We start from the raw sequence: 26,595 nt of genomic DNA on the forward strand, positions 1-26,595 counted from the left end.
CGCCTCCTCTTCCCCTCCTCCATTGCCTGCCTCACATTCTGAGGGCTGCTGTTACAAGACTCTAGTCCACAGCAGTCAACCTTTTCCTTTTTTTTGCGGGAAATTCCCTTTTTATAGCAGTGGAGAACAGCAGGGAGGGTTGACAGCTATGCGCTAGTCCTTTGTGAGGGGCCGTTCTTACCCCCAGCCTGTCACAAAAAGGATTCTCTGTTTCTTTAGAAGTAGGAGGACTGGGCTATTACTTTATCTATAAAGGGAGTGACCATATCGCAGTGGTAGAGAATGCAGAAAATCCCAGGTTCAACCTCCCCAATGGTGTCTCCAGGTACGGCTGGGAGAGACCCCAGTCTGTAATTAGGGTTGCCAGGTGTCCACTATTTGAGTGGACGGTCCACTTTTTCACATTATGTTCACTATTTTTCTTCACAAAATAGCGGGCATTTTTTTTTTTATTCAAAAGCTTTATGATGAAATGGTATTTTAATACGTGTTAAAATGTTTGTAAGAAAATATATAATTTAATTTAGGCTAATTTAACCCCACCCCCACCCCGCTTGTCCGCTATTTTTTGGAAGCAGACCTGGCAACCCTATCTGTAATTCCGGGCAACTGCTGCCAGTCAGTGTGGACCGTTCTAAACTAGATGTGCCAGTGGACTCCTAACTAAAGCAGTGCAGACAGAATCTAAAATGGAGGTCTTTTTAGGACACCGTAGCCAACTATGGAAGCAAACCAGTGCCATTTTTCTAGAAAAAGAGGTGCTGGAACTCGCCACAAACACCTCCCTTGTTCTAATATACAGTTGAACCTCGGTTTTCGAGCGTCTCGGAAGCCGAATGATTCAGAACGTGAACACCAAAAACCCGGAAGTAATTGCTTCCGTTTTCGAACATGCCTCAGAAGTCAAACGGCTTCTGCTGCATGTTTTTCATTTTTTCCATGGATTTTGCCGACTGCCCATTGATCCTCGGTTTTCGAACGTTTCAGAAGTCAAACGGTCTTCTACAACGGATTACATTTGAAAACCGAGTTTCCCATGTAATGGTAATGGCGGCCACCTGAGAGGTGCCAGAACTGAGTTCCGGAAAGTTCCGGCTGAAAAAAAAAAAGCCCTGAAGCAAACCATATATGGCACCCTTTACCCATTGGTTTCTTAGGTGATTTCTTGAGAGAGAGAGAGTTTTTTCCTTCTTCCTTAGAATTCATTTCCCCCATCTCTGTCTGTCTTGATCCTCCAGAAGATGTGCCTGCGAGCGACAACAACCAGGCTGAGATCATTCAAGACGAGGTCCCTGCATCTGAAGAAGTAGTGTCTCAGGAGGAAGTTTCCTCTGTGACTGAGGCTGCTGAAAGTGGGTACTCATTAAATATGGTGTTCGTTTAATACGGGGGTCAGCAACCTGCGGCTCCGGAGCCGCATGCGGCTCTTTTACACGGCTGCCGCGGCTCCGGGGCTCTGGGGCGGATACGCCCGTCCACTTCTCCAGCTGGCAGCGACCGCCCTACAGCTGGCCGGCGGCCCGCCCTCCGGAGGCTGAGGGCGCTGCTCAGGGGCGTACCCAGGATCACCTGGCCTTGAACAGCGGGGCAGCGGGGCTCGGAGGCGGTGGGGACGCAGTAGAAGTGGTGCAGCTCAGCCGAGGGCTCTGGCGGGGAGCGCGCCTGAGGCGCGCACGCTCCTTCGGGAAGAGATGGAGCTGGGCGAGCGGGAGGGGGAACTTTGAAGACCCCACCTCCGCCTCCGAAGCAGGCGCCAATGGGAGAGGCCGCCCCCCGAGCCTGCCTGGCGGGACCAACCCTGCCCAGCTCCGGGAGTCTTCCTAGCGTGGGAGGCGGCCTTGGGGCGGACAGGGGAGCTCCGGGGTCGGCGGGTATGTGGGACCCCGCGGCATCCAGAGGCAGCTGGGAGGCGGGACGGGATGGGGGCAGGAAGGGGGCCTTCAGACGCGTCCCCGCACGGGCACTGGAGGCCAGGACTCCTCGGCTGGGTCGTGGGACTGCGGGGGAGGGCTGGCCGCGGTTCCTCTCGGAAGGCTGCTGGCTGCTGCGTCGAGACGATGACGAGGTAGGCAGCTGCGGGCTGGCCCAGGGGCGACGGGTGGCGGGCGAGGGGGGAAGCCCTCTTTTTAAAAATGGTTGAGGAAGCGGCGCCTGTTTCCCTGCCGTTGCCTCCTTCGCTCCTGGTTCCGCTCGCAGCCTCAGACCACGCTCTCGCGAGCGCGCGTCTCTCTCCGCCCCGGAGCAAGGCCGGGACGTTTTGCAGTTTTTCCTCTGTCCTGATTGTGTGTTAGGGGAGCCTTGACAAAGCACCTGTTGGCGTGGAAGAGAGGAGTCCTAACTTGGATCTGTGTTCATGTGCAAAATCTATCGCCATTGTCATTAAGGGGGCAGGGAACTCCCCTAAAAAGGTTTGAACACTACGAACTACTACAGCCACCTGTATGGAAGTCAGCACAAACATCACAGGCTTCTCTGGTGCAATTCTGTGCTTTATTTAGCAAGAGAGGAGGTTGGAAGAGGTGAACATAGCCTCTGGTCTGGAATATTAAGGGTAAAAGACACTAAGATTATTGTAAAAGCCAGCAGTCTTCAATAAGACATGGGACAAACATTTAACACAAGTGTGCAGTTGAGGACTCATTTTTTTTTAAAAAAAACAACAAATCAAATATTTGTATGCTGTTGCAACCCACCTTGGATCAGGCTGTGACCTGGTAGTGGTCCCCAGGGTGGATAAAAATGAATGATTTTTTTTTTTATTTAAATCGGATTTTTAAAAATTTAAATCAGATTTTTAAAAATAAAATGCAGTGTTATATTTGTTTTAAATGTCGCAATGGTTTTGCGGCTCCCAGGTTTTTTTTTCCCTTCGGAAACGGGTCCAAGTGGCTCTTTTGGTCTTAAAGGTTGCAGACCCCTGGTTTAATAGAAGCAATCTCTGTCGAGAATAGATCTGTATTTGTCATACCGCCCTGAGTAAAGGTAGCGGCGCTTAGATCTGGGCCTTGTCTCTAGGTCTAAGCCTGCCAGGGTTTCGAAGGGATTAAGAATGTTAGACCAGCACTCATATTTTACCTCATGGAAGGAAAGAAGGGAGTAACCAAGAGAGGAACTCTCAGACGTGCGCTGAGCGCTATTTATTTGACCTTTGCTTATTTATTTATTTTTATTCCCCTGCTCCCATTATTTTATTTTGACAAAGTAATAATAATAAATAAATAAGAATAAAAATGTGCACCACACCCGCAAGGCCATTCCATTGTAACCATCCAGCCTCCCAAAATTTCAGCACCTCCTGCGATGGTTTGACCCCTTTCCGTTTTAACAGTACCAATTCTACAAACACCCTCCATATCTCCTCAGAATCATTTCTCCTGCATATTCCCCGTCTTACCTTAAATGTCAATTTATCGTTAATAGCTATATCCCACACCTCTTTATACCAAATAAAATAAAATAAATGCACACACGAAGGCTCATGCCAAGAACGAACTTGGTTGGTCTCTAAGGTGCTAAGGAATTTTTAATTTTATTTTGTTTTGACTATGGCAGACCAACACGGCTACCTACCTGTAACTCTTTATACCACTCTTCCGTTTTATATTCTGCTTGCCCCTTCCACTTCCTAGTTAGAAGAATTCGTGCAGCTGCCAACAAATTTGTGAGCGAGTCCTTCCTAGCCTGCGAACCTTCCACCCCATCGTAAATTGATAGTGATGCTACATTTGGTCAGCTTTAACCCAGTGATTTCTGTTAAACACCCTTTGGCAGAAAAAATGTACTTATTTGCACCCCCACCACGTGTGAACACAACTCCCTGTTTCCTGGCATTCCCTCCAACATAACACGGAATATCCCTTGGTTATTTGATTTAATCTGACTAAATCAGATTAAATCAGGTCAGACCAGTCAGACCTTCGCTAATTTATTAGTTTTTATTTTAAATATATTTAGGTTGATTTTTTCTGAGCAGATACCCATTCCAGAGCCTCTTACAATCACAAAGCAACTTCAACGTTGCTCAGAAATGGTGTATGTTTGACTGCATCCCTTGTACCCCCATTTCTGCACAGCAGTTTTCAGGCTCCATTCCCCCCCCCCTTCTCATCCTTATAGTTGTGCCAGTGAGCGACGGGTGGCAGAGCAACGACGAAGGGGAGCTGTGTGGGGCACCGTGCGAAGGAAGCGAGGGCACAGAGACTGAGGAGAACTCCAGGGGTCTGGGAAGAACAAAGAGGCGACAGGGATCTGAGGCACCTGAGAAGGGGAAGAAGAAACTGGCAGGTAGTCTCTCATTTCTGTTCACTTGGTTGTTTTTGCTACCCCGCTCTTCATCCTGAGGTCCCAGGGTAAGTCACAACCGTGTAAAACACATCATTAAAAGCAAAAGTCTAAAACAAATCACAACTGCAGTAATAAGGGAGGTGCTGAAAATATTGACCTCAGGTGTCAAAGGCCAGGCTGAAGAGAAACACCTTAAGCCAGGGGTCAGCAAACTTTTTTAGCAGGGGGCCGGTCCACTGTCCCTCAGACCTTGTGGGGGGCCGGACTATATTTTGAAAAAAAAAAAAATGAACCAATTCCTCTGCCCCACAAATAACCCAGAGGTGCATTTTAAATAAAAGCACACATTCTACTCATGTAAAAACACCAGGCAGGCCCCACAAATAACCCAGAGGTGCATTTTAAATAAAAGGACACATTCTACTCATGTAAAAACACCAGGCAGGTCCCACAAATAACCCAGAGGTGCATTTTAAATAAAAGGACACATTCTACTCATGTAAAAACACCAGGCAGGTCCCACAAATAACCCAGAGGTGCATTTTAAATAAAAGGACGCATTCTACTCATGTAAAAACACGCTGATTCCCGGACCGTCCGCGGGCCGCATTTAGAAGGCGATTGGGCCACATCCGGCCCCCGGGCCTTAGTTTGGGGACCCCTGCCTTAAGCTATTGAGATTTGAGCCCCAAAGTCCCAGGGGCGTTTCCCACTTTCAATGATTAATTGGCAGAGTAGCAGACCTCTTGTAGCAGGATACATCCCCCCCCAAAAAAAATGTGGGAATGGGGCCGTGCCTCAGTGGTATAACCCTTGCTTAGAACATGAGAATAGCCTGCTGGATCCGGTCAGTGGCCCATCTAGTCCAGCATCCTGTTTTCACAGCGGCCAACCAGATGCCTGTGGGAAATCCGCTAGCAGGATTCGGACACAAGAGCACTCCCCACTCATGTGGTTTCCAGCAGCTGGTATTCAGATGGGTTACTGACTGTGGAGGCAGACCAGAGCCATCATGGCTCGTGGCCATTGATGGTCCTACGCTCCATGAACTGATTGGGTCCTCTTTTTTATGAACAAGTTAAAAAGCATAGTTACAATCCTTGGGGGGGGGGGTGGAGATCCCACTTTCTAAATCTCTCAGCCAACCGCTACTTTCTGCTTCAACAATTCCTGATCCACAAGAGGGCCCCTCCACTTATCCCATGACTGCCAAGCTTTGGTGATGTACCTTGTTGAAAACTTCTGGTATCCCATATTCAATCTCGGCCTGCCACCCTCGAGTACTGCTGCCTGCCAGCGTAGACAGTACTGAGCTAGATAGACCGATAATATAAAAACAGTTTCCTATGTTTCTGTGTTCAAATGGGGGGGTGGGGGTGGCAGGGGGCATCACACACCCCCATGTCCGTCCGTCTGTGAAGAGGACAAACGTTGCAGCAAGGACCCGAGGTTAAAATCAAATTTCCCAAGCTGTGCACACCCTGTCTGCAAAGGGCCAGAGGTGAAATTGTACGCTTGCGTCTTTGCCTAGCCTTAGTCCGATTGGTGTCCGAAAGACTGAGCACTAAGCAAAAATAAATATTTTACTTTTTTAATCTTTTCTTTTTTTAGCGAAGTAGTGAAAACATTTGCGGCAGACCGGTTCAAGGTACATTACAGTAGATCTGAGGAAGTGAAGGCAAGGGAGGCGAATTAGAGTAAGGGTTCTCTTTTTTGACAGTGAAAGTTAGAGAGATAGCACTCCCAACAGCAGTGGCCAAAAGTCCCCCAAATTACCCTTAATTGGGTAGGGCACAAGGTTTATTTACACATAGCCATGATAACAGAGAGCTGCAGAGGAGGCGCATTCAGAGGCTTGTCAAGACAGGCCCAGAAGTGGACTGAAAATATAAAATAAGGAAGAGATTTGCCCGATTCTGTGTCGGCATCAAAAGTGGCCTTTTCCACTTGGCCACTTCCGGTGAATTCTCCTTAGGGTACTTTGCTCTTGCAGAGGCAAACAGACAGCACCATTCCCAACACCTCGGCGAGAGAGACGGCTGCGCACACCCCCATGATGACGTCGTTGTTCTCGTGAAACCAGTTGCGGGCGGAGACCACGCAGCCCGTCTTCCTCACCGGCCAGCTGTCAAAGTCGTCGGATGGAGCGGCCAGAGAGCAGAAGCCTATCTCCGTCCCCGAGCCGGTGGCGTTGACGCCGCAAGAGCAAGGGTACTGCGTGTAATTTATGTGCCGGAGGAAGAGGTTCAGCTTCCAGTTTTCCGGCCCGATCCATCCGCAGCAAGACATCTTGGATTGGAAATAGTCCCAGGCGAGCATGGCGGACCTGTTGGTTTCGTGCCTCAGGTCGTAGTACTGGATGAGGTGGAGGACAGAGGCGGGCGTTTCTGTCTGGATGGCCTTCGCACGGCGGTAGATGAGCAGGCCGGTGGCGGTCTGGGCCACCAGGAGCAGCAGCAGGCCGACAAAGTACAGCCCCAAGAAACAGCGGGTCCCGCTGGAGGCCCCGACGCAGCCCAGGAACCCCATCACCATGGTGACGGCCCCGACGCCGATCAGGGTGTAAGGCACGATGTTCATGGTGGATGTCGAGATCTGCAGAACGGTGACGACGTTTCTCTTGTCAAACAAGAGCCATATTCCGGAGCCCATGAGCACGGCCCCCAGAACAAAGAAGAGGTTGTTGAAGAAGAAGAGGCTGTAAGCACTGGCTTTCTGCCAGATGGGCTTCATCTTCTCACAGGCGCACCTTCCTTCTGTTTCGGAACTCAGAACCTCCGCACAAACACACACAGTTCAGCTGTACAGGCTTGGGTGAGCCCAAGTGCCTTAGAGCACCTGGGCTCACAGCTTTTTTTTTTTATTGTCGTCTAGTCACCTTTTTGTTCCACACCCCAACCTCTCTTGTTTTTTAACATCTGCCACTTCAATTATGTGGTCTTTCCCCCCCCCCCCCCTTTCTGGAAGTGGAGCACTCAGAAGTGCCCTTCCTCCCCCTGTCGTCTGACATGGTACATTCCATTTGATTTCCTCACTTCTAACCTGATGGCCACTGGTCAGGGATGATTGGAGCGGAAAGTTCAGCAACATCTGGAAGGCCACAGACATATATATATATATAAATCTATCCATCTCTTTAGAACAATAAAGATACAGTTTTAGTTTGTATTTATACCCTGCTTGTCATCAAATGGTCTGAGATGAGTTATAGAAATATAGCAATTAAAATAACTGCAATATATCAATAGAATACTTGCCTTTGACTTTCCGGCGTCTCATCCTATGTAGTTGTTTATAATTTTCTTGACTAGCTATTCACTTTAGCAATTGTTCTGTTAGGGTTGCAATACGTCCAGAATAATAATAATAATAATAATAATAATAATAATAATAATAATAATAATAATAATAATAATAATAATAATAATACATATTTATTATTACAATGGTACCTTGGTACTCAAACACCTTAGCTCCCGAACAAATCGGCTCCCAAACGCTGCAAACCTGAAAGTGAGTGTTCCGGTTTGCAAACATTTTCCGGAAGCCAAACGTCCGACGCCTTGGTTTTGAACCATTTCAGGAGTCAAACGGACTCCCAGAACGGATTAAGTTTGACAACCAAGGTACCACTACATTATTATTTTTATATTTTGTTGTTGTTCAGTCGTGTCTGACTCTTCGTGACCCCATGGACCAGAGCACGCCAGGCACGCCTATCCTCCACTGCCTCCCGCAGTTTGGCCAAACTCATGCCAGTCGCTTCGAGAACACTGTCCAACCATCTCATCCTCTGTCGTCCCCTTCTCCTTGTGCCCTCCATCTTTCCCAACATCAGGGTCTTTTCCAGGGAGTCTTCTCTTCTCATGAGGTGGCCAAAGTACTGGAGCCTTAGCTTCGATCTTCTTGCAGTCCATGGGACTCTCAAGAGTCTCCTCCAGCACCATAATTCAAAAGCATCAATTCTTTGGCAATCAGCCTTCTTTATGGTCCAGCTCTCACTTCCATACATTACTACTGGGAAAATTTTTATATTATGTTATATTATATTATATTAATATATCATATCGTATCATATCATATTATACCCCGCTCATCTGGCTGGGCTTCCCCAACCACTCTGGGCAGCTTACAGCATATCTAAAAACATAATAAAAACATCAAACATTTGGGACATAGCCTGCGGACGTGGTTCTCCCCCTCCTCATTTGATCCCCACAACAACCCTTTGAGGTGGGTTAGGCTGAGAAGCAGTGACTGGCCCAAGGTCACCCAATGAGTTTCATGGCTGAGTAGGGATTTGAACCCTGGTCTTCCCATACTTCCACACAATACTGGCTTGCCAACTGTTTCATCTGCTGATTTTGCTTTGCTTCTCAATTTATTATGTGATTTTTTATTGCACTCCCCACATTTTAATTGTGTAAACTGCTCTGGAACACAATTTCACTCTAAACATTTTAAACAAGTGGCATAAACATACTGTTGCTAATATCATAATTTAATCAATTTGACTTTAAATTTGTTTGTGAGTAGAAACAATTTGATTTTGAACTCAAATGCGTATGTGTGTGTTAGAGGCGTTTACCCTTGTGCGAGAAGGAAGAATGTCTCTTTTAAGATGGGCTTCAAAAAACAATTTCCTCTCGTGTACAGGAGAGGGAGGGATATTCTTTTTTTAAAAAAAAGTGCAGATTCTCTAATGTTTCTTGGGGTTTCCCAAAGACCAGCTGCTGTGTGAGAATAGGCTGATGGGCCAGATGAGTCTTCGATCTGAACTGGCAGGCTATTTCCATGGTTTTTATGTTGCATTATCCAAGCAGAACAACACATTACACGCACGTACATACAGGTGAAACTTGAAAAATTAGAATATTGTGGAAAAGTCCATTTATGTAAGCAATTGTTTTCATTAGCTACTGGAGTTGAATATATGAGATAGACTCATGACATGCAAAGCGAGATATGTCAAGCCTTTGTTTTTTATAATTGTGATGATTATGGCGTACAGTTAATTTGGGGTTCTCATCAGCTGTATGCCATAATCATCACAGTTATAACAAATAAAGGCTTGACATATCTCACTTTGCATGTCATGAGTCTATCTCATATATTAGTTTTACCTTTTAAGAAGAATTACTGAAAGAAATGAACCTTTCCACGATATTCTTATTTTTCGAGTTTCACCTGTACACACAAGGAGAAGCTATCCGTGGGCTTGGTGAAACCTCAAGGCTTTCAGAAATACAAAAAATCCCTAAGGTAGAATCCACTCTTCCAAAAAGCCCAATGAGGATGTCGCATGCTGATTGTTGGGGACCGGGGGACCCAGAAAATCAGATGGGAGAGGCAACGGAATGGAGTCTCGTAGGAGGGGGTATGGCTGGCCGACCAGAGGAACACTCCACACTGTAATGTTTTATTGCAGGACCCATTTGTGACACCCTTCTCCCTCTCTCTCATTTTGTTCTAGCAGGCAGTGATCAAGTGCCAGGGAATGAAGAGGAGAGTCACCTGGAAACAGCTGAGCGAGGAGGAGGAGAAACTTTGGGGACAGTCAGCGGGAAATCTCCCCAGGGTCTTAAGACTGAAGGGACACCTGGAATCCTGCAGCACACAGAGCATCCGAAGGAGATACCAGCGAAAGAGAATCCATATAAATGCCTCTCCTGCGAGGAAAGTTTCCATAAACGGTCTCAGCTGGTTATACACCAGAGGGGTCATGCTGGAGAGAAACCGTACAGTTGCTCCCAGTGCGGCCAGGGTTTCTCTTCCCGCCCCGAGCTTCTCGGCCACGAGACAAGCCACACGGAAGAGAAACCTTATCAGTGCTCAGACTGCGGGAAGAGCTTTCGGGAACAAGCGTACGTTGTCCAGCACAAGAGGATCCACACGGGGGACAGGCCATATACGTGCTCCGAGTGCGGGAAGAGCTTCTATCGCAGAGGGTCCCTTATTCTGCACGAGAGAATCCACACAGGAGAGAAGCTGTACAAGTGCCCGGACTGTGGGAAGAGCTTCAATCGGAAGCCTCACCTTGCCGTGCACAGGAGGATCCACACGGGGGAGAAACCCTACGAATGCTCCGACTGTGGGAAGAACTTCACTGTGAAATCTGCTCTCAATGTGCACATGAGGACCCATTCCGAAGAGAAGCCGTACCAGTGCTCCGACTGCGGGAAGAGCTTCCGCGAGAAAGGGACCCTCAACATACACAAGCAGAGCCACACGGCGGAGAAGCCGTTTCAGTGCTCCGAGTGCGGGAAGTGCTTCCGCTATGCGGCATCGTTCCGGAGACACAAGAAGTCCCATTCGGTAGGACCCGTCGTGAAATCCTACGAGTGCCCTGAGTGCGGGAAGAGCTTTGGCCGCAAAGATTACCTTATCACACACCGGAGAATCCATACCGGAGAGAAGCCGTACATGTGCTCCGTGTGCGGGAAGAGCTTCAACCACGGCGCAACCCTCGTCACGCATAAGAGGACTCACACGGGAGAGAAGCCTTACGAGTGCTCCGAGTGCGACAAAAGCTTCAAGCAGATTTCGGGCCTTATTACGCACCGGAGAACCCACACCGGAGAGAAGCCATATGGATGTTCCGATTGCGGGAAATCCTTCATCCTGAAATCGTACCTTGACGTGCATAAGCGGACTCACACCGGGGAGAGACCATATCAGTGTTCACACTGTGGGAAAGGGTTCTCGTGCTCCTCTTACCTTTTAAGACATGAGAAAACCCACACCGGGGAGCGATCGCACATATGCTCTGACTGTGGCCAAAGTTTCCATTGGAAACGGTCCCTGATCATGCACATGAGGAAACATACAGGGGAGCAGAACGTACACGACTGCGCCATCTGTGGCAAAAGCTTCAGCTGGTCATCCGCTCTTAACGTGCACATGAGAACCCACACTGGGGAGAAGCCGTACGTGTGCTCTGAGTGTGGGAAGAGTTTCAGCGGCAAATGGATCCTCATTCAGCACAAGAGAATCCACACGGGGGAGAAGCCATACGAATGCCCCGAGTGCGGGAAATGCTTCCACGTTAAGTCCTCTCTCCTTGCGCACCAGAGGACCCACACGGGGGAGAAGCCGCACGAGTGCTCCGAGTGCGGGAAGAGCTACAGCGTGAAAGCCAACTTCGTCGCGCACATGCGAACTCACACGGGGGAGAAGCCGTACGAGTGCGCAGAGTGCGGGAAGAGCTTCTACAAGAAAGACCGCCTCATGACGCACAAGAGGACCCACACGGGAGAGAAGCCCTACCAGTGCTCCGAGTGCGGAAAAGGCTTCAACTGGAAAGTCGGCCTGATCAACCACATGAGGATCCACACGGGGGAGAAGCCGTACGCCTGCGCCTCGTGCGGGAAGTGCTTCCACAAGAAGGACCACCTGGCGCGCCACGAGATCATCCACACGGGAGAGAAGCCGTACACCTGTTTCGACTGCGGGAAGAGCTTCAACCAGAAAGTCGCCCTCCTCGTGCACAAGAGGACCCACACGGGGGAGAAGCCCTACAAGTGCTCCGAGTGCGGGAAAAGCTTCAGCTGGAAAAAGTCCCTGATCACGCACAAGGCGGCTCACACGGGAAAGAAACCGTATCAGTGCTCGGAGTGCACGGAAAGCTTCAGCAGGAGATCCCAGCTCGCCGAACATGAAAGGATGCACATAGGTGAGAAGCGGCATGGATAGCGTGGGGTGATTTGCTTCTGTGAGTGGAGCACCTCCTTTCCAGGTTCGACCCCAGGAATACCTGGATTAAAAGTAATAATAATAATAATAATAATTATTATTATTATTATTATTATTATTATTATTATTATTATTTATACCCCAGCCACTCTGGGTGGCTCCCAACAGAATATTAAAAACACGACAAAACATCAAACATAAAAAACTAACCTAAACAGGATGTCTTCTAAAAGCCAGGTAGTTGTTTATTTCCTTGGCATCTGATGTGAGGGCGTTCCACAGGGCAGGTGCCACCACTGAGAAGGCCCTCTGCCTGGTTCCTTGTAACCTCGGCTTCTCGCAGTGAGGGAACTGCCAGGAGACCCTCAGAGCTGGACCTCAGTGTCCAGACTGGATGATGGGGGTGCAGATGCTCCTTCAGGTATACAGGACCGAGGCCGTTTAGGGCTTTAAAGGTCAGCACCAACACTTCGAATTGTGCTCAGAAACATACTGGGAGCCCATGTAGGTCTTTCAGGACTGGTGTTATATGGTCTTAGCGGCCACTCCCAGTCAGCAGTCCAGCTTCCGCATTCTGGATTAATTGCAGTTTCCAGGTCACCTTCAAAGGTAGCCCCACATAGAGCGCATTGCAGTAGTCCAAGCGGGAGACAACTAGAGCATGCACCACTCTGGTGAGACAGTCTGCGGGCAGGTAGGGCCTCAGCCTGCGTACCAGATGGAGTTGGTAGACAGCTACCCTGGACACAGAATTGACCTGTGCCTCCATGGACAGCTGAGAGTCCAAAATGACTCCCAGGCTGCGCACCTGGTCCTTCGGGGACACAGTTACCCCATTCAGGACCAGGGAGTCCCCCACACCCGCTCGCACCCTGTCCCCCCAAAACAGTACTTCTGTCTTGTCAGGATCTCTGGCAGCATGCCAAGGAACAGCCCATAGCTAAGCCTCCTTTTTAACCATCCTATATGCCCTTTTAAAACGTGGCTCTTTCTTTTTTTGGGGGGGGGTTATTGGGTTGTTTTTTATGTTGATTATACAGTACATTCTGGTTTTTTATGTCAATCTTTTATGAGAACCGCCCTGAGACCTCTGGGTATAGGGCGGTATATAAATTCAATTAATGATAATAATAATAACAACAACAACAACAACAACAACCACCTCAGAACATGACACGCCCACATCCTCCTTGTTGTTCCCCCACCTGCCCCTTTTGTGGTCTCCCCACTCCCCTTGAATAAAAACGCTGTACCAATTTATTTTTGTACATTTCAGGCTTCATTGCCGAATCTACGGAGCTCACCGTGGAGGAAATCAGCACCGCCGTGGTAAGGAACAGCTCTCATTTTGCTTTGCCTAGGAAAGCTTTTAATTACACCACATCGTTATTTCTTTAGTCTATGACAGGAATCGGGGAAGGCCCCTTTTCATTCCTTTCTGGGGAATCCGCTGGGGCCACATGACTGGTGGGCGGGGCCAGAGGGGGGGCAGCCAATGAAATGTTACCTTTGCTCAGCCAGCGAGATTTATGCTCGCTCCCTCACCTCCCTGGAGCTGTTACCAGAGTTCATTCCCAGAATTCCCTGGGAAGGCGGACTGATTGTTTAGCCACCTTGGGAAATGGAGTTCTGGGAGGGGAACGGAGGTTCTCCTAACAATCCTCAGCACCCATAACAGACTACAGTTCCCACGATCCTTTAGGGGAAGCCATGACTGCTTAAAGTGGCGCTGTGGCCTAAACCACTGAGCCTCTTGGGCTTGCCAGTCGGAAGGTTGGCGGTTCGAATCCCTGCGACGGGGTGAGCTCACATTTCTCTGTCCCAGCTCCTGCCAACCTAGCAGTTCGAAAGCACGCCAGCGCAAGTAGATAAATAGGTAAACAACGTTTCCGTGTGCTCTGGCTTCCATCACAGTTTCCTGTTGTGCCAGAAGCAGTTTAGTCCTGCTGGCCACATTACCCGGAAAGCTGTCTGTGAACAAATGCCGGCTCCCTCGGCCTGAAAGCGAGATGAGCGCCGCAACCCCATAGTTGCTTTTGAGTCGACTTAACCATCCAGGGGTCCTTCACGGTTAAGTCCTTTCAAAGTAGTAATGCAGATGGGAGCTGTGGCGGAATAATGCCTGGTTCATCAGGGGTTAACCTATCACTCCCATGTTAGGTAGGTGTTCCCTGGGAGGCGGAGCTAGTTGGCATTCTAAAAGGAGGGGGAACAACCTTGAAAGGCAGTTGGGGGTTTGGCAGTTGGGGGTGGAGGATTAGAAAGAGAAACTAGGAGGTTAGGCTTTGGGGAATGGGAGGAAAGGTCATTACCATTGCTAAAGTGATGCAGGAAATATTATAACAAAGCTGAATTGCATGAGTAGAAGATTTGTACTAGTAATAACCCGAGACATCCATGTTTTCAAGTTACCTAATAAAGTTAAATGTGCTTAAACATTCGCTGACTGTGGCAGTGGATCAGTACCTTAAGAGGTGTGACTAAGAGGAGAGAACAAAGCTTTCCTGTGGAAGAGGAAACTGTTTGCTTATTCTCCTGTCATACAGAGGGCTGGACAGTGAAGCCAAATGTGCCACGTAGTTGCCTAAAGTGAAGGCAAACTGCAGTAGTTGGGAACCCTGGTAGGGAGATCCCATAGGTGGCAAGAGGTTTTCAAACGTAGAGCCCTGAGGTACCCCAGAGACAGCTCCCATATGAACACTGAAGGATTCATCCTAGTTGTCAGTGAAATTTAGGGAGAGTCACAGTCGTGGAAGTATCGAAAGGGGAGGGAATAGGATCCCTCACAGGAGCCTTAAACTTAAACCACGTCCAAGTCTGGATCTGCCAAAGCTGCCTTTCCTTGGCTGGGCTGTGTAGATGACATCTTTCTTATTCATAAAAAAATAAAAAAAAATCAATCCAGTAGCACCTTAGAGACCAACTAAGTTTGTTCTTGGTATGAGCTTTTGTGTGTATCTGAAGAAGTGTGCATGCACACAAAAGCTCATACAAAGAACAAACTTAGTTGGTCTCTAAGGTGCTACTGGAAGGAATTTTTTTTATTTTTTATTTTGTTTTGACTACAGCAGACCAACATGGCTACCTACTTGTAACTTATTCATAACACTCTTTGATTGTTCCAGATGAGCTTGGATTGCAATGCCATTATTTTGACCACGGCTGTATAGAGCAGGAAACGTCGGGAAGCTGCACTGGGGTAAGACGAGCAACAGCCGGTGTGTTGTGGAGCCTGGACTTTTGTGTGATGACCAGGCAGACAAAGAATCAAATTCCATGGTCCATCCACGGAGTTTCCTGTATGACGATAGGCCAGTTCCTCCTCCTTAGTTTATCCTCCGTGTTGCAAGGATAAAACAGGGGTGAGAAAGAGTGGAGAAGCTGCTGTATCCCACCAGGAGAATGGGATATAAGCACAGCAAATAGTAATAATTCCCAGACCCATTAAAAATGCTGCTTTATTACCTTGAAATCCCTCAGATATCTTAAAAACCACCTTCTCCCTTAAGAACCTGCTGGTCACCCATGCCCAATTGATTTTATTAATAAACTCTGGAGAGATGTTTATTAGCATCCTGTTTAAGCAGAATAAATGTATAGAAGTAGGGTCTCCGTTTCTAATGCACCTTTGCCTCCCAAACATTCTGGTTGGTTTCGACATACAGTGGTACTTCGGTTTTTGAGCGTCTTGGAAGCCGAGCATTTCGGTTTTCAAACACCGAAAACTCGGAGGTAAATGCTTAATAATAATAATAATAATAATAATAATAATAATTTATTATTTGTACCCTGCCCACCTGGCTGGGTTTCCCCAGCCACTCTGGGCAGCTTCCAACAAAGATTAAAAACACATTAAAATGCTTCCGTTTTTACACACGCCTCAGAAGTTGAACGGCTTCCACTGCGTTTTCCCCAATTTTCTCCATTGAAACTGCAGACCGCCTTTTGCGCCTCAGTTGTCGAATGTTTCGGAACCCGAATGGTCCTCCAGAATGGATTACGTTCGAAAACTGAGGTACCCCTGTATTCAGAAAGAATATGCTGTTAGAAACGACAGGAATGAGGAGATGGAAAGAACGACAAAGCTGTAAAAATGAATAGCTTCATTGAACATCAGAGGGTTGTCTCCAGCTTACTCAGAGTAGACTGATTGAAAACAATGGACATGACTAACGTAACTCCATTTCCATGGGTCTGCTCTGAATACAACTTCATAGAATTGACAGCATAATAAAATTGACAACTTATTCCCTTTCATATTATATGTTCATATATTACACTTTTTCCTTTGTATTTATAATCAATGCAATCAGGCAGTATTGTGAAATTTTGTTAAAGAAGTATAGACATACAGGTGAAACTCATAAAATTAGAATATTGTGGAAAAGTTCATTTATGTAAGCAATTGTTTTCATTAGCTACTGGAGTTTAATATATGAGATAGACTCATGACATGCAAAGCAGGATATGTCAAGCCTTTGTTTTTTATAATTGTGATGGTTATGGCGTCCAGCTGATGAAAACCCCAAAGTTGAGATTGTTAATTTGGGGTTCTCATCAACTGTATGCCATAATCATCACAATTATAACAAATAAAGGCTTGACATATCTCACTTTGCATGTCATGAGTCTATTTCATATATTAGTTTCACCTTTTAAGTTGAATTACTGAAAGAAATGAACCTTTCCACAATATTCAAATTTTTCGAGTTTCACCTGTAGATACAGGTACAGGTAGGTCCCGCTATCCACCCACTCACTCTTAGAAAATTCATTTATCCGAGCGTAAATAATTATGCCCAAACCTTGCTGGTTGGCTGCAGCCACATCGGGAAGGAACCACAGAGAGATTGTACAAATCCCCAGTTAGAAATATTCCCATAGGAATCAATGGAAATCTTGTTATGCGAACACTCACTTAATGAATGATTTCCAAGGAATGCAATGTGTTCAGTAAGTGGGACCTGCGGGTATATAGATAGTGCACTCAGGTCAACAATGCAGACCCTGCCTTGTGTCTCCAGCGGCACAAAGCAAACTACAACTCCCATAGTTATAAGGGTTGTTAGATCCCTAGTCCTCTTACAGAGCTACAGTTCCCAGATTTCCCTGTGAATAGGGATTGTCAAACCACTCTGAGAATAATAGTTCTCTGAGGGGAATAGGAGTCTCCTAACAAACTTCTGCACCCTTAACAAACTACAATTCCCAGAATACTTTGGGGAGAAGCCATGGCTATTTAAAATAATATCATTATGGTGCTGGAGGAGACTCTTGAGAGTCCCATGGACTGCAAGAAGATCAAACCTATCCATCCTTAAAGAAATCAGCCCTGAGTGCTCACTAGAAGGACAGATCCTGAAGTTGAGGCTCCAGTACTTTGGCCACCTCATGAGAAGAGAAGACTCCCTGGAAAAGACCCTGATGTTGGGAAAGATGGAGGGCACAAGGAGAAGGGGACGACAGAGGATGAGATGGTTGGACAGTGTTCTCGAAGCTACTGAGTTTGGCCAAACTGCGAGAGGCAGTGAAGGATAGGCGTGCCTGGCGTGCTCTGGTCCATGGGGTCACGAAGAGTCGGACACGACTGAACGACTGAACAACAACAACAACAACAATGGAGGTGGCCAAAGCAAAGATATATACTGTATATGAAATACAGAATAAGTTATGCAAGTGAAGACCATATTACATGATAAGGCTCAAAAGCTTTGACCAGGGCAGAAATTTCCTAAATGCATAAATCTGTGTTTCATTTTGTTTTTTAAACCAACATGGCTTTCACATAGCTGTGGACATTAATCTACAACTGTTTTAGGAACAGGTCTTTTATTACTTGTGGAAAGGATGCTTGCAAGTATTTTCATGCCCTGATATTAGAAAGATGTGTTTGTATTTATTCTCTCTCTCTCATTTAGCAAATCGTTGTGATGCTCTTTTGTTTTCTTTCCCATGCAGGATTCTGGAAGCTAGCCAGTTTGCTGAACCTGATTTTTTTAAAAAGAAAAAAAAAGAAAAGAAAAAGCTTTTTACATACGCCGCTGCGGCAGAGTATCTTTAACCTTCTCACGAGTTCTGTGCGGAAACTCAGTCCCTTTTCAGGGCTTGGGTTATCGTGCAGCTGCTTCAAAATTATTGAAATATCTACCAAGATCACCTCCTCCCTCTCTCTCAATCCTTCTGGTCGTTGAAGCCCCCCATCTGGCTTTTATCTATGTCAGCACTATATAAAAACCCTTGTCTTCGCTTGCATTTCACGAAGGATATAGCTCTGAATAAAACTCTTTAGAATCGAATGGGTGATTTGCATCTTCTGGCTTCCGCGTTTGGTTCTGCCTTGCCCAGCCTGTGCTTGAGCCATAGATTTCTGCGAGTTTATACATGCCACCTGCCTTTTAAACCTCTGGCCCTTGGAGTAAAAAGCGGCCCTCCAGACCCTTCTCTTCGGCCCTTTGAACTTCACCCACCCCACACCAGTGTCCCCAGGCTCTGTGACCTTGAATGTTTTTTTGCCTGGTGGCCTTAAACTCTTAAATGATTAATGTCTCTCTCTTGTTGAGATGGAGCACAGAGGGGGGCGGTGTGTGTAGAAACTAAATCTGTATGTTGCTCTGCATACAAATTTGTATTTTTGCCTCTGGTGCCATGTGAGCCCTGTAAAATTTCCCTGTGAGGGAATGAAGAGAGTCCCAACTCTACCAGCCCCACCTTAGACAATGTGATAGAAGAAAAGAGTGAAAGAATAGCAATCAGCCCAGTAGGATCTCCCACAGTATTAACTGCAGGGTATTTTCCCACCTTACCTCAACCAGCTCTCTCTCTCTCTCTGTGTGTGTGTCAGAGTATTTCTTTTCCGGTTTTCAGGTGTATACATGCACATATTTTAATATTTGTAGTTTACAGGTGAAACTCGAAAAATTAGAATATCATGGAAAGGTTCATTTCTTTCAGTGATTCAACTTAAAAGGTGAAACTAATATATGAGATAGACTCATGACATGCAAAGCGAGATATGTCAAGCCTTTATTTGTTGTAATTGTGATGATTATGGCGTACAGCTGATGAGAACTCCAAATTAACAATTTCAACTTTGGGGTTTTCATCAGCTGTACGCCATAATCATCTCAATTATAACAAATAAAGGCTTGACATATCTCACTTTGCGTGTCATGAGTCTATCTCATATATTAAACTCAGTAGCTAATGAAAACAATTGCTTACATAAATGGATTTTTCCACGATACTCTAATTTTTCGAGTTTCGCCTGTAGGTTTTTCCAAGGGGCTGGAGATAGTCGGGAGAAATGGACAGTGGTACCTCTGGTTACGTACTTAATTTGTTCTGGAGGTCCGTTCTTAACCTGAAGCACCACTTTAGCTAATGGGACCTCCCGCTGCACCGCCAGAGCACGATTTCTGTTCTTATCCTGAAGCAAAGTTCTTAACCTGAAGCGTTATTTCTGGGTTAGCGGAGTCTGTAACCTGAAGCATCTGTAACCCGAGGTACCAATGTATTGCCACCAACCCTCAATGAGTCTCCTTTTCATGTGGATTTCCCCAACTGCTTTCCGACAACTTTCAGCACCGTTAACAAAACGATCCTTTGAGGGAAGCCATGGCTGTTTCAAGTAGCAAGATACGTCTTTAAATGTATAGGGTAGATTGTGGCCTTAATGCGATATGCCCCCGCCTATAACACAAACCCTTCAGTCAATAAGCATGCATGCATCACATCTAACTTTTATTAAACATCCTTGTTTCTAGAACAGTTCATGCCGCCTTGTGCAGGGCAGGTAATATCGGTCGAGATCAAAACACAAAATGTGCAGAAGTGAAACTGGCAAATTATGCTGACTCTACGACAAGCTGCCTGGAATAGCCCACAGCTGCTTATATTCTCAGTTGAGATTACGGAGGAATTATTATTGCAGAGTTCTGAGAGCTCAGACGACGAGCTGTGGATCTTTCAAGTTGTGTTTATATGCGCGAGAAAGGTGACAGTGGTTTTCATGGCTAAAGACAAAACGGGGAGAAATTCAACCATTTTTAGGGGGTCCAGTGTTTCTCAAACTTGGGTACCCAGCTGTTGTTGGACCACAACTCCTATCATCCCCGACCACTGGTCTTGCTAACTAGGGATGATGGGAGTTGTAGTCCCCAAGCAGCTGGAAACCCAAATTTGAGAAACACTAGGTGACAAAAGATGATCTTTTAGAGCAGGGGAAGGAACCTGATAATTCCAGATGGGGTGTCTTTGTGTAAGGGAGAAGAAGTAACAAGAAGCATGAATGCTGAGGTTTATAAAAAGTATGCATAGTGTCCCTCAACTGGATGTTCCCCAGATGCTGAACTCTGGCTCCCATCATTCCTGCCCATTGTCCGTATTTGCTGTAGCTAGTAGGAGTTTGGAGTTTTATTTTTTAGTTGCTATAACCTGCCCTCGGACCTTATGGTAGACGGTGGATATGAAATCAAATAAATAGCAACATCTTGTGGATGCCAAGATGGGAAAGGTATTGTGAGAGGGGCAGATTTTTGCCCCCTTCCAAAGGAGACTCGAATTTGGGGTCGCCACGGAAATCTGTGGGTGGCAGATTGGCAACGAAGAAGAGGAAATTCTTTGCTCTCAGTGCATAGTTAACTTACGGGCAAGGGATGTGGCGGTGACCACAGGCTGAAGGTGGCTTTGGAATAGTGGGTTAGATCCAAACCCCAAGTAGGACAGGCCTATCAACCACTATTCACTATGACAGCAGAATAAAACTCCCTTAGACAGAGGCAGTATCCCTCAGGCTTCCAGATGCCAAGAAATACGACCAGCGGGAAAAGGGACCGTGGCCTGCATGCCTGCTTCTTGAAGACACCGAGAAGCTGCTATCAGAAAACAGACTTGGATGGATGGATCTTCCATCTGCCTTAGTCAGGATTTTCATTTTCAGCCCACATAAGAATGGTCCCATTCTGTCCAGCTGTCCCCATGCCTCGCCTCACCTGGGGAATTTGTCTTCCAGGCAATATGATCAACCAACTCTCAAGTGCTCATTCAAGAGAAAATATCAGAATGGTCGGCTCTGTTTCAGGTGGCTCAGAAATCAACTTCCTTTTCAGCTCCTCACACAACTTTCCAGGCAGCCTCAACAAGGGGTTCCTCCCTTTGACCCTCCAGCAGTTGCTGAACTGCAACTCCCATCATCCCCTGACCACTAAGCATAACTGCTGTGCTTGATGGGAGTTGTAGTTCGGCAGCGCCTGGCGGGCCAAAGATTCTGCACCGCTGATGTCCATAGGAGCTGAAAGGAGGGGCAGCTGAATCTTAAACCAGCACAGTCGTACCTTGGATCCTGAAAGCCCTGGAATGCGGGTGTTTTGGCTCCCAAACGCCGCAAACCCAAAAGTGATTGCTCTGGTTTGCAAACTATTTTTGGAAGCCGAACGTCCAACAGGGCTTCCGCAGCTTCCGATTGACTGCAGGAGTTTCTTGCAGCCAATAAGAAGCCGCGCTTTGGTTTCTGAATGTTTAGGAAGTTGAACGGACTTCTGGAACGGATTCCATTCGACTTCCAAGGTACGACTGTATTCATAGAATCATAGAGTTGGAAGAGACCACAAGGGCCATCCAGTCCAACCCCCTGCCAAGCAGGAAACACCATCAAAGCATTCCTGACAGATGGCTGTCAAGCCTCCGCTTAAAGACCTCCAAAGAAGGAGACTCCACCACACTCCTTGGCAGCAAATTCCACTGTCGAACAGCTCTTACTGTCAGGAAGTTCTTCCTAATGTTTAGGTGAAATCTTCTTTCTTGTAGTTTGAATCCATTGCCCCGTGTCCGCTTCTCTGGAGCAGCAGAAAACAACCTTTCTCCCTCTTCTATATGACATCCTTTTATATATTTGAACATGGCTATCATATCACCCCTTAACCTTCTCTTCTCCAGGCTAAACATACCCAGCTCCCTAAGCCGTTCCTCATAAGGCATTGTTTCCAGGCCTTTGACCATTTTGGTTGCCCTCCTCTGGACACAATCCAGCTTGTCAGTATCCTTCTTGAACTATTCAGTGCTAGTCCTGCTCAAGCCTAAACCCATTGAAGTTGACAGGCATGACTAACTTAGCCAACGGTTCCCCACCTCTGCTCTAAACATTTATATCACCATAGCTCCACAGTTTTTTTAAAAAATCTTCTGAGCACCCGGGCATTTTCACACGGATTTTCTGATATTTTGCAAAGGTCAGAGGAACTGGAGGGTTGGGGTGTGTGTTCGTTTGTCTTCTCTTTCTCCTCCACACCTCCTGATCCGGCTACGGCCTCTCCCCCCCATGTGTCTTTTTATGCACGGTCAGGTGGGACGTGCGGCTGAAGCTCTTCCCACAGTCCAGGCACTCGTAGGGCTTCTCCCCCGTGTGGGTCCTCCGGTGTGTGATAAGGTAACCCCGGTCGTTGAAGCTCTTCCCGCACTCGGAGCACTCGAAGGGCTTCTCCCCCGTGTGGGTCCTCTGGTGCGTGACGAGGGAGCCCTTCTGGTTGAAGCCCTTCCCGCAGTCGGCGCACTTGTGGGGCTTCTCGCCCGTGTGGATCTTCTCGTGCCTCAGGCGGTCGGAGCGGTGCGAGAACCACTTCCCGCACTGCGAGCACTCGAAGGGCTTCTCGCCCGTGTGCGTCCTCTCGTGCCCCACGAGGTACGACCTCTGGCTGAAGGTTTTCCCGCAGGCGGAGCACTCGTACGGCTTCTCGTCCGTGTGGACCCGGCTGTGGCGTACGAGCTGTGAGCTCGTGCAGAAGCTCTTCCCGCAATCCGAGCACTCGTAGGGCTTCTCTCCCGTGTGCACCCGCTTGTGGCTGATCAGCTGAGAGCTGATGCCAAAGGCCTTGCCGCAGTCAGAACATCCGTAGGGCTTCTCGCCCGTGTGGGTCCTCTGGTGCTTCAAGAGGTTGCCTCGCTCCGTGAAGCTTTTCCCGCAGCTCAAGCACTTGTAGGGCTTCTCCCCTGTGTGGACACGCTTGTGGTTGATGAGGTGGGAGCTGGTAGAGAAGTGCTTCCCGCACTCGGAGCACTCAAACGGCTTCTCCGTGGCAAAGTTTGTCGTGGGCACGTTGCCGGGAGGCCCTTCTTCCTCCGGGAAAAGCTTCCCGAGGATGACTTCTTCCAATGATATCCGGGTGGGGTTTCTGCACTCGGGTCTTTCTGCTGGGAGGACCCCCTCTTCATTTTCTCCGTCGGACTCGTCGACTTGTGGAATGAAAAGAGAGAATCGTCAATGGAGAGAGAGAATGAGTCAAACTTCAAAGCAGAGAGAGAGAGAAAGAGGCAGCCAAGACCAAACAAAAGATGATAATGATAACGATAACAACAACAACAACAACAACAACAACAATAATAACTGGACATCCATCTAGCCCAGTGGTTCTCAAACGACAACAACAACAATAACTGGACATCCATCTAGCCCAGTGGTTCTCAAACGTTTTTCTCTAGGCCACACTTTCAGAATAAAAATTTGCTTGCACCTCACATCATAATAATAATAATAATAATAATGATGATGATGATGATGATGATGATGTTTATTATTTATACCCTGCCCATCTGGCCAGGCCTCCCCAGCCATTCTGGGCAGCTCCCAACAGAATATTAAAAACTTCCCTAAACAGGGCTGCCTTCAGATGTCTTCTAAAAGTCAGATAGTTGTTTATTCCCTTGACATCTGACGGGAGGGCATTCCACAGGGCGGGTGCCACTACTGAGAATTATTGTTATTATTATTATGAGCCATTAAGCCAGCCGTGGAGAGACTCATCTGGTATGCATGGCCGTTTCGGGCAAATCACACCCACCTGCTTTGCACCTGGTGTGGCGCAGAGCTGAATGCGACCGGCTCTTCCAAAACCCCATACAAAGTGCTTTACAAGCAAAAACAACCAGCTGGTTGCCGGGGCTTGTCTAGCACTGAGCACAGAAGAAGAGAAACTGTGTGGTCCCATCTACCCTATACATTTGCAGCTGTAACATACCAATTTAAACAGCCATGGCTTCCCCCAGAGAATCCTGGGAACTATAGTATGTTAAGGATGCAGAGTATTGTCAGGAGAGGTTCCTATTCCCCTCACAGAGTTGTAATTACTGCAGTTCCCTAGCAAAAGGGATTACACTGTTAGCTCTGTGAACAGGAACAGGGGGTCTCCTAACAACTCTCAGCTCCCTTATCAAACTACAATTCCCAGGATTCCTTGGGGAAAACTATGACTGTTTAAAGTGGAATTATACGGCTTTCAATGTATGTGTGGGTGTGTAAGAGAACCTTTTTTATAAAAAAAAAAATCTCCTGACATGCAACTATTTGACCTTAGAAATTGTCCTTTTTTGCTTTAACTTCCCCATGCCATTTTCATTTGTTGATAACAAGTACAACTTGCAACAGTAAGAACAGATTGCATCCTTGGTAAGTTTAACAACTTCATTAGTACGCGATAATAATTGAATAACCCCCAAAGTTAAAAATTTGAGCCTCCGAGAAATACCAATATAAGGATTGTTTTGCGTGAAACCATATACTTTCTCATAAAACTGTAAACGCATGTTAGTTAGTTCCCTCATGTTTGCTATTCCATGGTCCCCTAAACTTTCACCCATCGTGTTCATATTTGTTTCACCTTCTTTCCTCCATATTTAACGCGTAGAGTGCAGCACATTTTGCTAAAAGTGCTCACTTCCCACAGCTTAATATACCATTCTCTGGTGCGCAGGATTCCCCTAACCCCCCCCCCCACGGCAGTATTTTCTCTTGTCCTTTAGGTACGTTTTTAAAATAAGCAAGTAACAAAAAAATGATCATTTTGAAGCAGATACTGCAAAATGCTCCTTACATGTGTTATAATTTGTCGCCAACACTTGGGTGTCTTTACCTAATAAGGCAGACTCCCCATCATATTCTTCCGTCTCCTCTGCCTGCTTGTCTTCCTGTGCCTTCTTGGAATCCAAAAGATTCTTCTCTGAGAGCTGAGGCGCCTGGAGTGGAGGGAAAAGAAGGGGGAGGCCAATTATTCTAAATGTTAAACTGCTACTTTAAACAAGGAGGGCCGTAGCACATGCTTTCTCTGCAGAAATCATTCTATTCCATGTGTTTACAATACAAGTTTTTCCTCACAATTCTCATAGGTAAAGGTAAAGGGACCCCTGACCATTAGGTCCAGTCGCGGACGACTCTGGGGTTGCGGCGCTCATCTCGCGTTACTGGCTGAGGGAGCCGGTGTACAGCTTCCAGGTCATGTGGCCAGCATGACTAAGCCGCTTCTGGCAAACCAGAGCAGCGCACGGAAACGCCGTTCACCTTCCCGCCGGAGCGGTACCTATTTATCTACTTGCACTTTGATGTGCTTTCGAACTGCTAGGTTGGCAGGAGCAGGGACCGAGCGACGGGAACTCACCCTGTCACAGGGATTCGAACCGCCAACCTTCTGATCGGCAAGCCCTAGGCTCTGTGGTTTAACCCCAGCGCCACCCGCATCCTACAATTCTCATATACTCATGCTTTTAAATATGTTGCAAGCCACTCTGAGACCTCTGCTGTAACAAGAGTGTACAGTATTCATAATACGTCTCTCGGTATCGCCCAAAGTACCCTTACGTTTTTTGCCTCTCCGTCAGGCTCTTGCCTTCTCAGGAGGAAATCCTCAGCTAGGGCTACCACCTGGGCACAGAGGTCTGGGCCAGACTCCTTCTCCCAAGTCTGCATTTCTCGGAATGGAACGGTGAAAAGATGCTCCTTTTCTTTATCTGAATTGTAAAAGAAAAAAAAAGAATCCACAATCCACATTGATATGCACAAATCCACTGGACAAAGATTTCAGTAGCAATCAATAGGAAACCTGCAGTTATCCTTCCATTGATATATATTTTTATGGTATTACTCCAAAAAAAAGGTGGTGTTACGATCCATCAAACCTCGGAAATACATTTTCCCCAAAAGGTTTCCACAATTTTGGGCACTAGTATATGTGCCTCCCACCTTTCCTCCAGGGATCCTCAAGGCGTCCCAACGAGACTCACCCCCTGCTCATTCCGTCCTCGCTGCAACCCTGCGAGGTAGGCTCGGGCTGCGTGCATCTAGGACCTGATCCAGCAAGCCATCTCTTGCCCTCTAAAGCCCTAGGGGAGAGGGGGGTGATAAAGAAGGGAAGGGGCTCCCCAACCCTGCAGCCTTTTCCTGCCCCCCTCCCCAAAGGCTGCTGCTTCCACGCGCCCAGCAGCTCCCCTGGCAGAGATGCCACCCGACCCACCGAGCCCACTTCCTACTTCCCAGGGGGGGGGGCAAGAAAAAAAGAGGAAGCCCCTCCCACTTCCGCGATGCACCGCCCCCATTTCCTGCCTCTCTAGGAACCGCCCAGCTCGTTGCTCCGGTTAACTCTTAGGTGCCCGGGAACGGGCAACACGAGTCAGTCTTAGGCTGACTTTTAAGGGCAAGGCGCTGGTTCTCTGGGGTTTGCGATATCAGGATTCTGTGCTGTTTTTCTTTCCTAGAATCATGGAATCGCAGAGCTGGATGGGAGGGGACCCGAGGGTCATCTAGCCCAACCCCCCCTGCAGTGCAGGAATCCTGCCCACAGCCATCCCTGGGTGGGCTGG

General features: G+C 47.3%; 3 protein-coding genes across 4 annotated transcripts in view; 1 reads left to right on the top strand and 2 right to left on the bottom strand.

Annotated features, from left to right (window-relative positions):
* LOC117042627 (zinc finger protein 585A-like) overlaps window positions 1–18,272 on the top strand; it is a 28,728-nt gene extending 10,456 nt beyond the window's left edge. The window contains exons 7-12 of the mRNA XM_033142175.1: window positions 1,239–1,352; window positions 4,117–4,284; window positions 9,758–11,956; window positions 13,253–13,305; window positions 15,102–15,175; window positions 17,935–18,272. Coding sequence (XP_032998066.1) covers window positions 1,239–1,352; window positions 4,117–4,284; window positions 9,758–11,956; window positions 13,253–13,305; window positions 15,102–15,146 — 2,579 coding nt within the window. The 3' untranslated portion in view covers window positions 15,147–15,175; window positions 17,935–18,272. The remainder of the gene's footprint in view (window positions 1–1,238; window positions 1,353–4,116; window positions 4,285–9,757; window positions 11,957–13,252; window positions 13,306–15,101; window positions 15,176–17,934) is intronic.
* LOC117042991 (CD82 antigen-like) lies at window positions 6,256–7,017 on the bottom strand. Its single transcript, XM_033142613.1, has one exon. It carries the CDS (start codon window positions 7,015–7,017, stop codon window positions 6,256–6,258), a length of 762 nt encoding a protein of 253 aa, XP_032998504.1.
* Window positions 18,273–22,147: 3,875 nt separating the features above from the next.
* Window positions 22,148–25,745, bottom strand: LOC117042757 (zinc finger and SCAN domain-containing protein 2-like). 2 transcript variants are annotated; one of them, XM_033142393.1, is made up of 3 exons: window positions 25,598–25,745; window positions 24,876–24,978; window positions 22,148–23,202 (listed from the first exon to the last, which is right to left on the bottom strand). In XM_033142393.1, the coding sequence occupies exons 1-3, from the start codon at window positions 25,703–25,705 to the stop codon at window positions 22,274–22,276; spliced, it is 1,140 nt and encodes a 379-aa protein (XP_032998284.1). In that variant the 5' UTR covers window positions 25,706–25,745; the 3' UTR covers window positions 22,148–22,273. The 2 variants fall into 2 exon arrangements, with proteins under 2 accessions (XP_032998284.1, XP_032998283.1); XM_033142392.1 differs by having other exon boundaries at window positions 24,837–24,978.
* Between the last annotated feature and the right edge of the window lie 850 nt (window positions 25,746–26,595).

Source organism: Lacerta agilis, chromosome 2 (genome assembly GCF_009819535.1).
Source record: "Lacerta agilis isolate rLacAgi1 chromosome 2, rLacAgi1.pri, whole genome shotgun sequence".
NCBI classification, from domain to species: Eukaryota; Metazoa; Chordata; class Lepidosauria; order Squamata; family Lacertidae; genus Lacerta; species Lacerta agilis.

Coding starts and splice junctions, on each gene's coding strand:
- LOC117042757 (XM_033142392.1), bottom strand. CDS start 25,705: ATGCAGACTTGGGAGAAGGAGTCTGGCCCAGACCTCTGTGCCCAGGTG. Junction 24,979..25,597: donor CTGACGGAGAGGCAAAAAAC/GTAAGGGTACTT, acceptor CCTCCACTCCAG/GCGCCTCAGCTCTCAGAGAA. Junction 23,203..24,836: donor GGCGACAAATTATAACACAT/GTAAGGAGCATT, acceptor TCATTCCACAAG/TCGACGAGTCCGACGGAGAA.
- LOC117042991 (XM_033142613.1), bottom strand. CDS start 7,017: ATGAAGCCCATCTGGCAGAAAGCCAGTGCTTACAGCCTCTTCTTCTTC.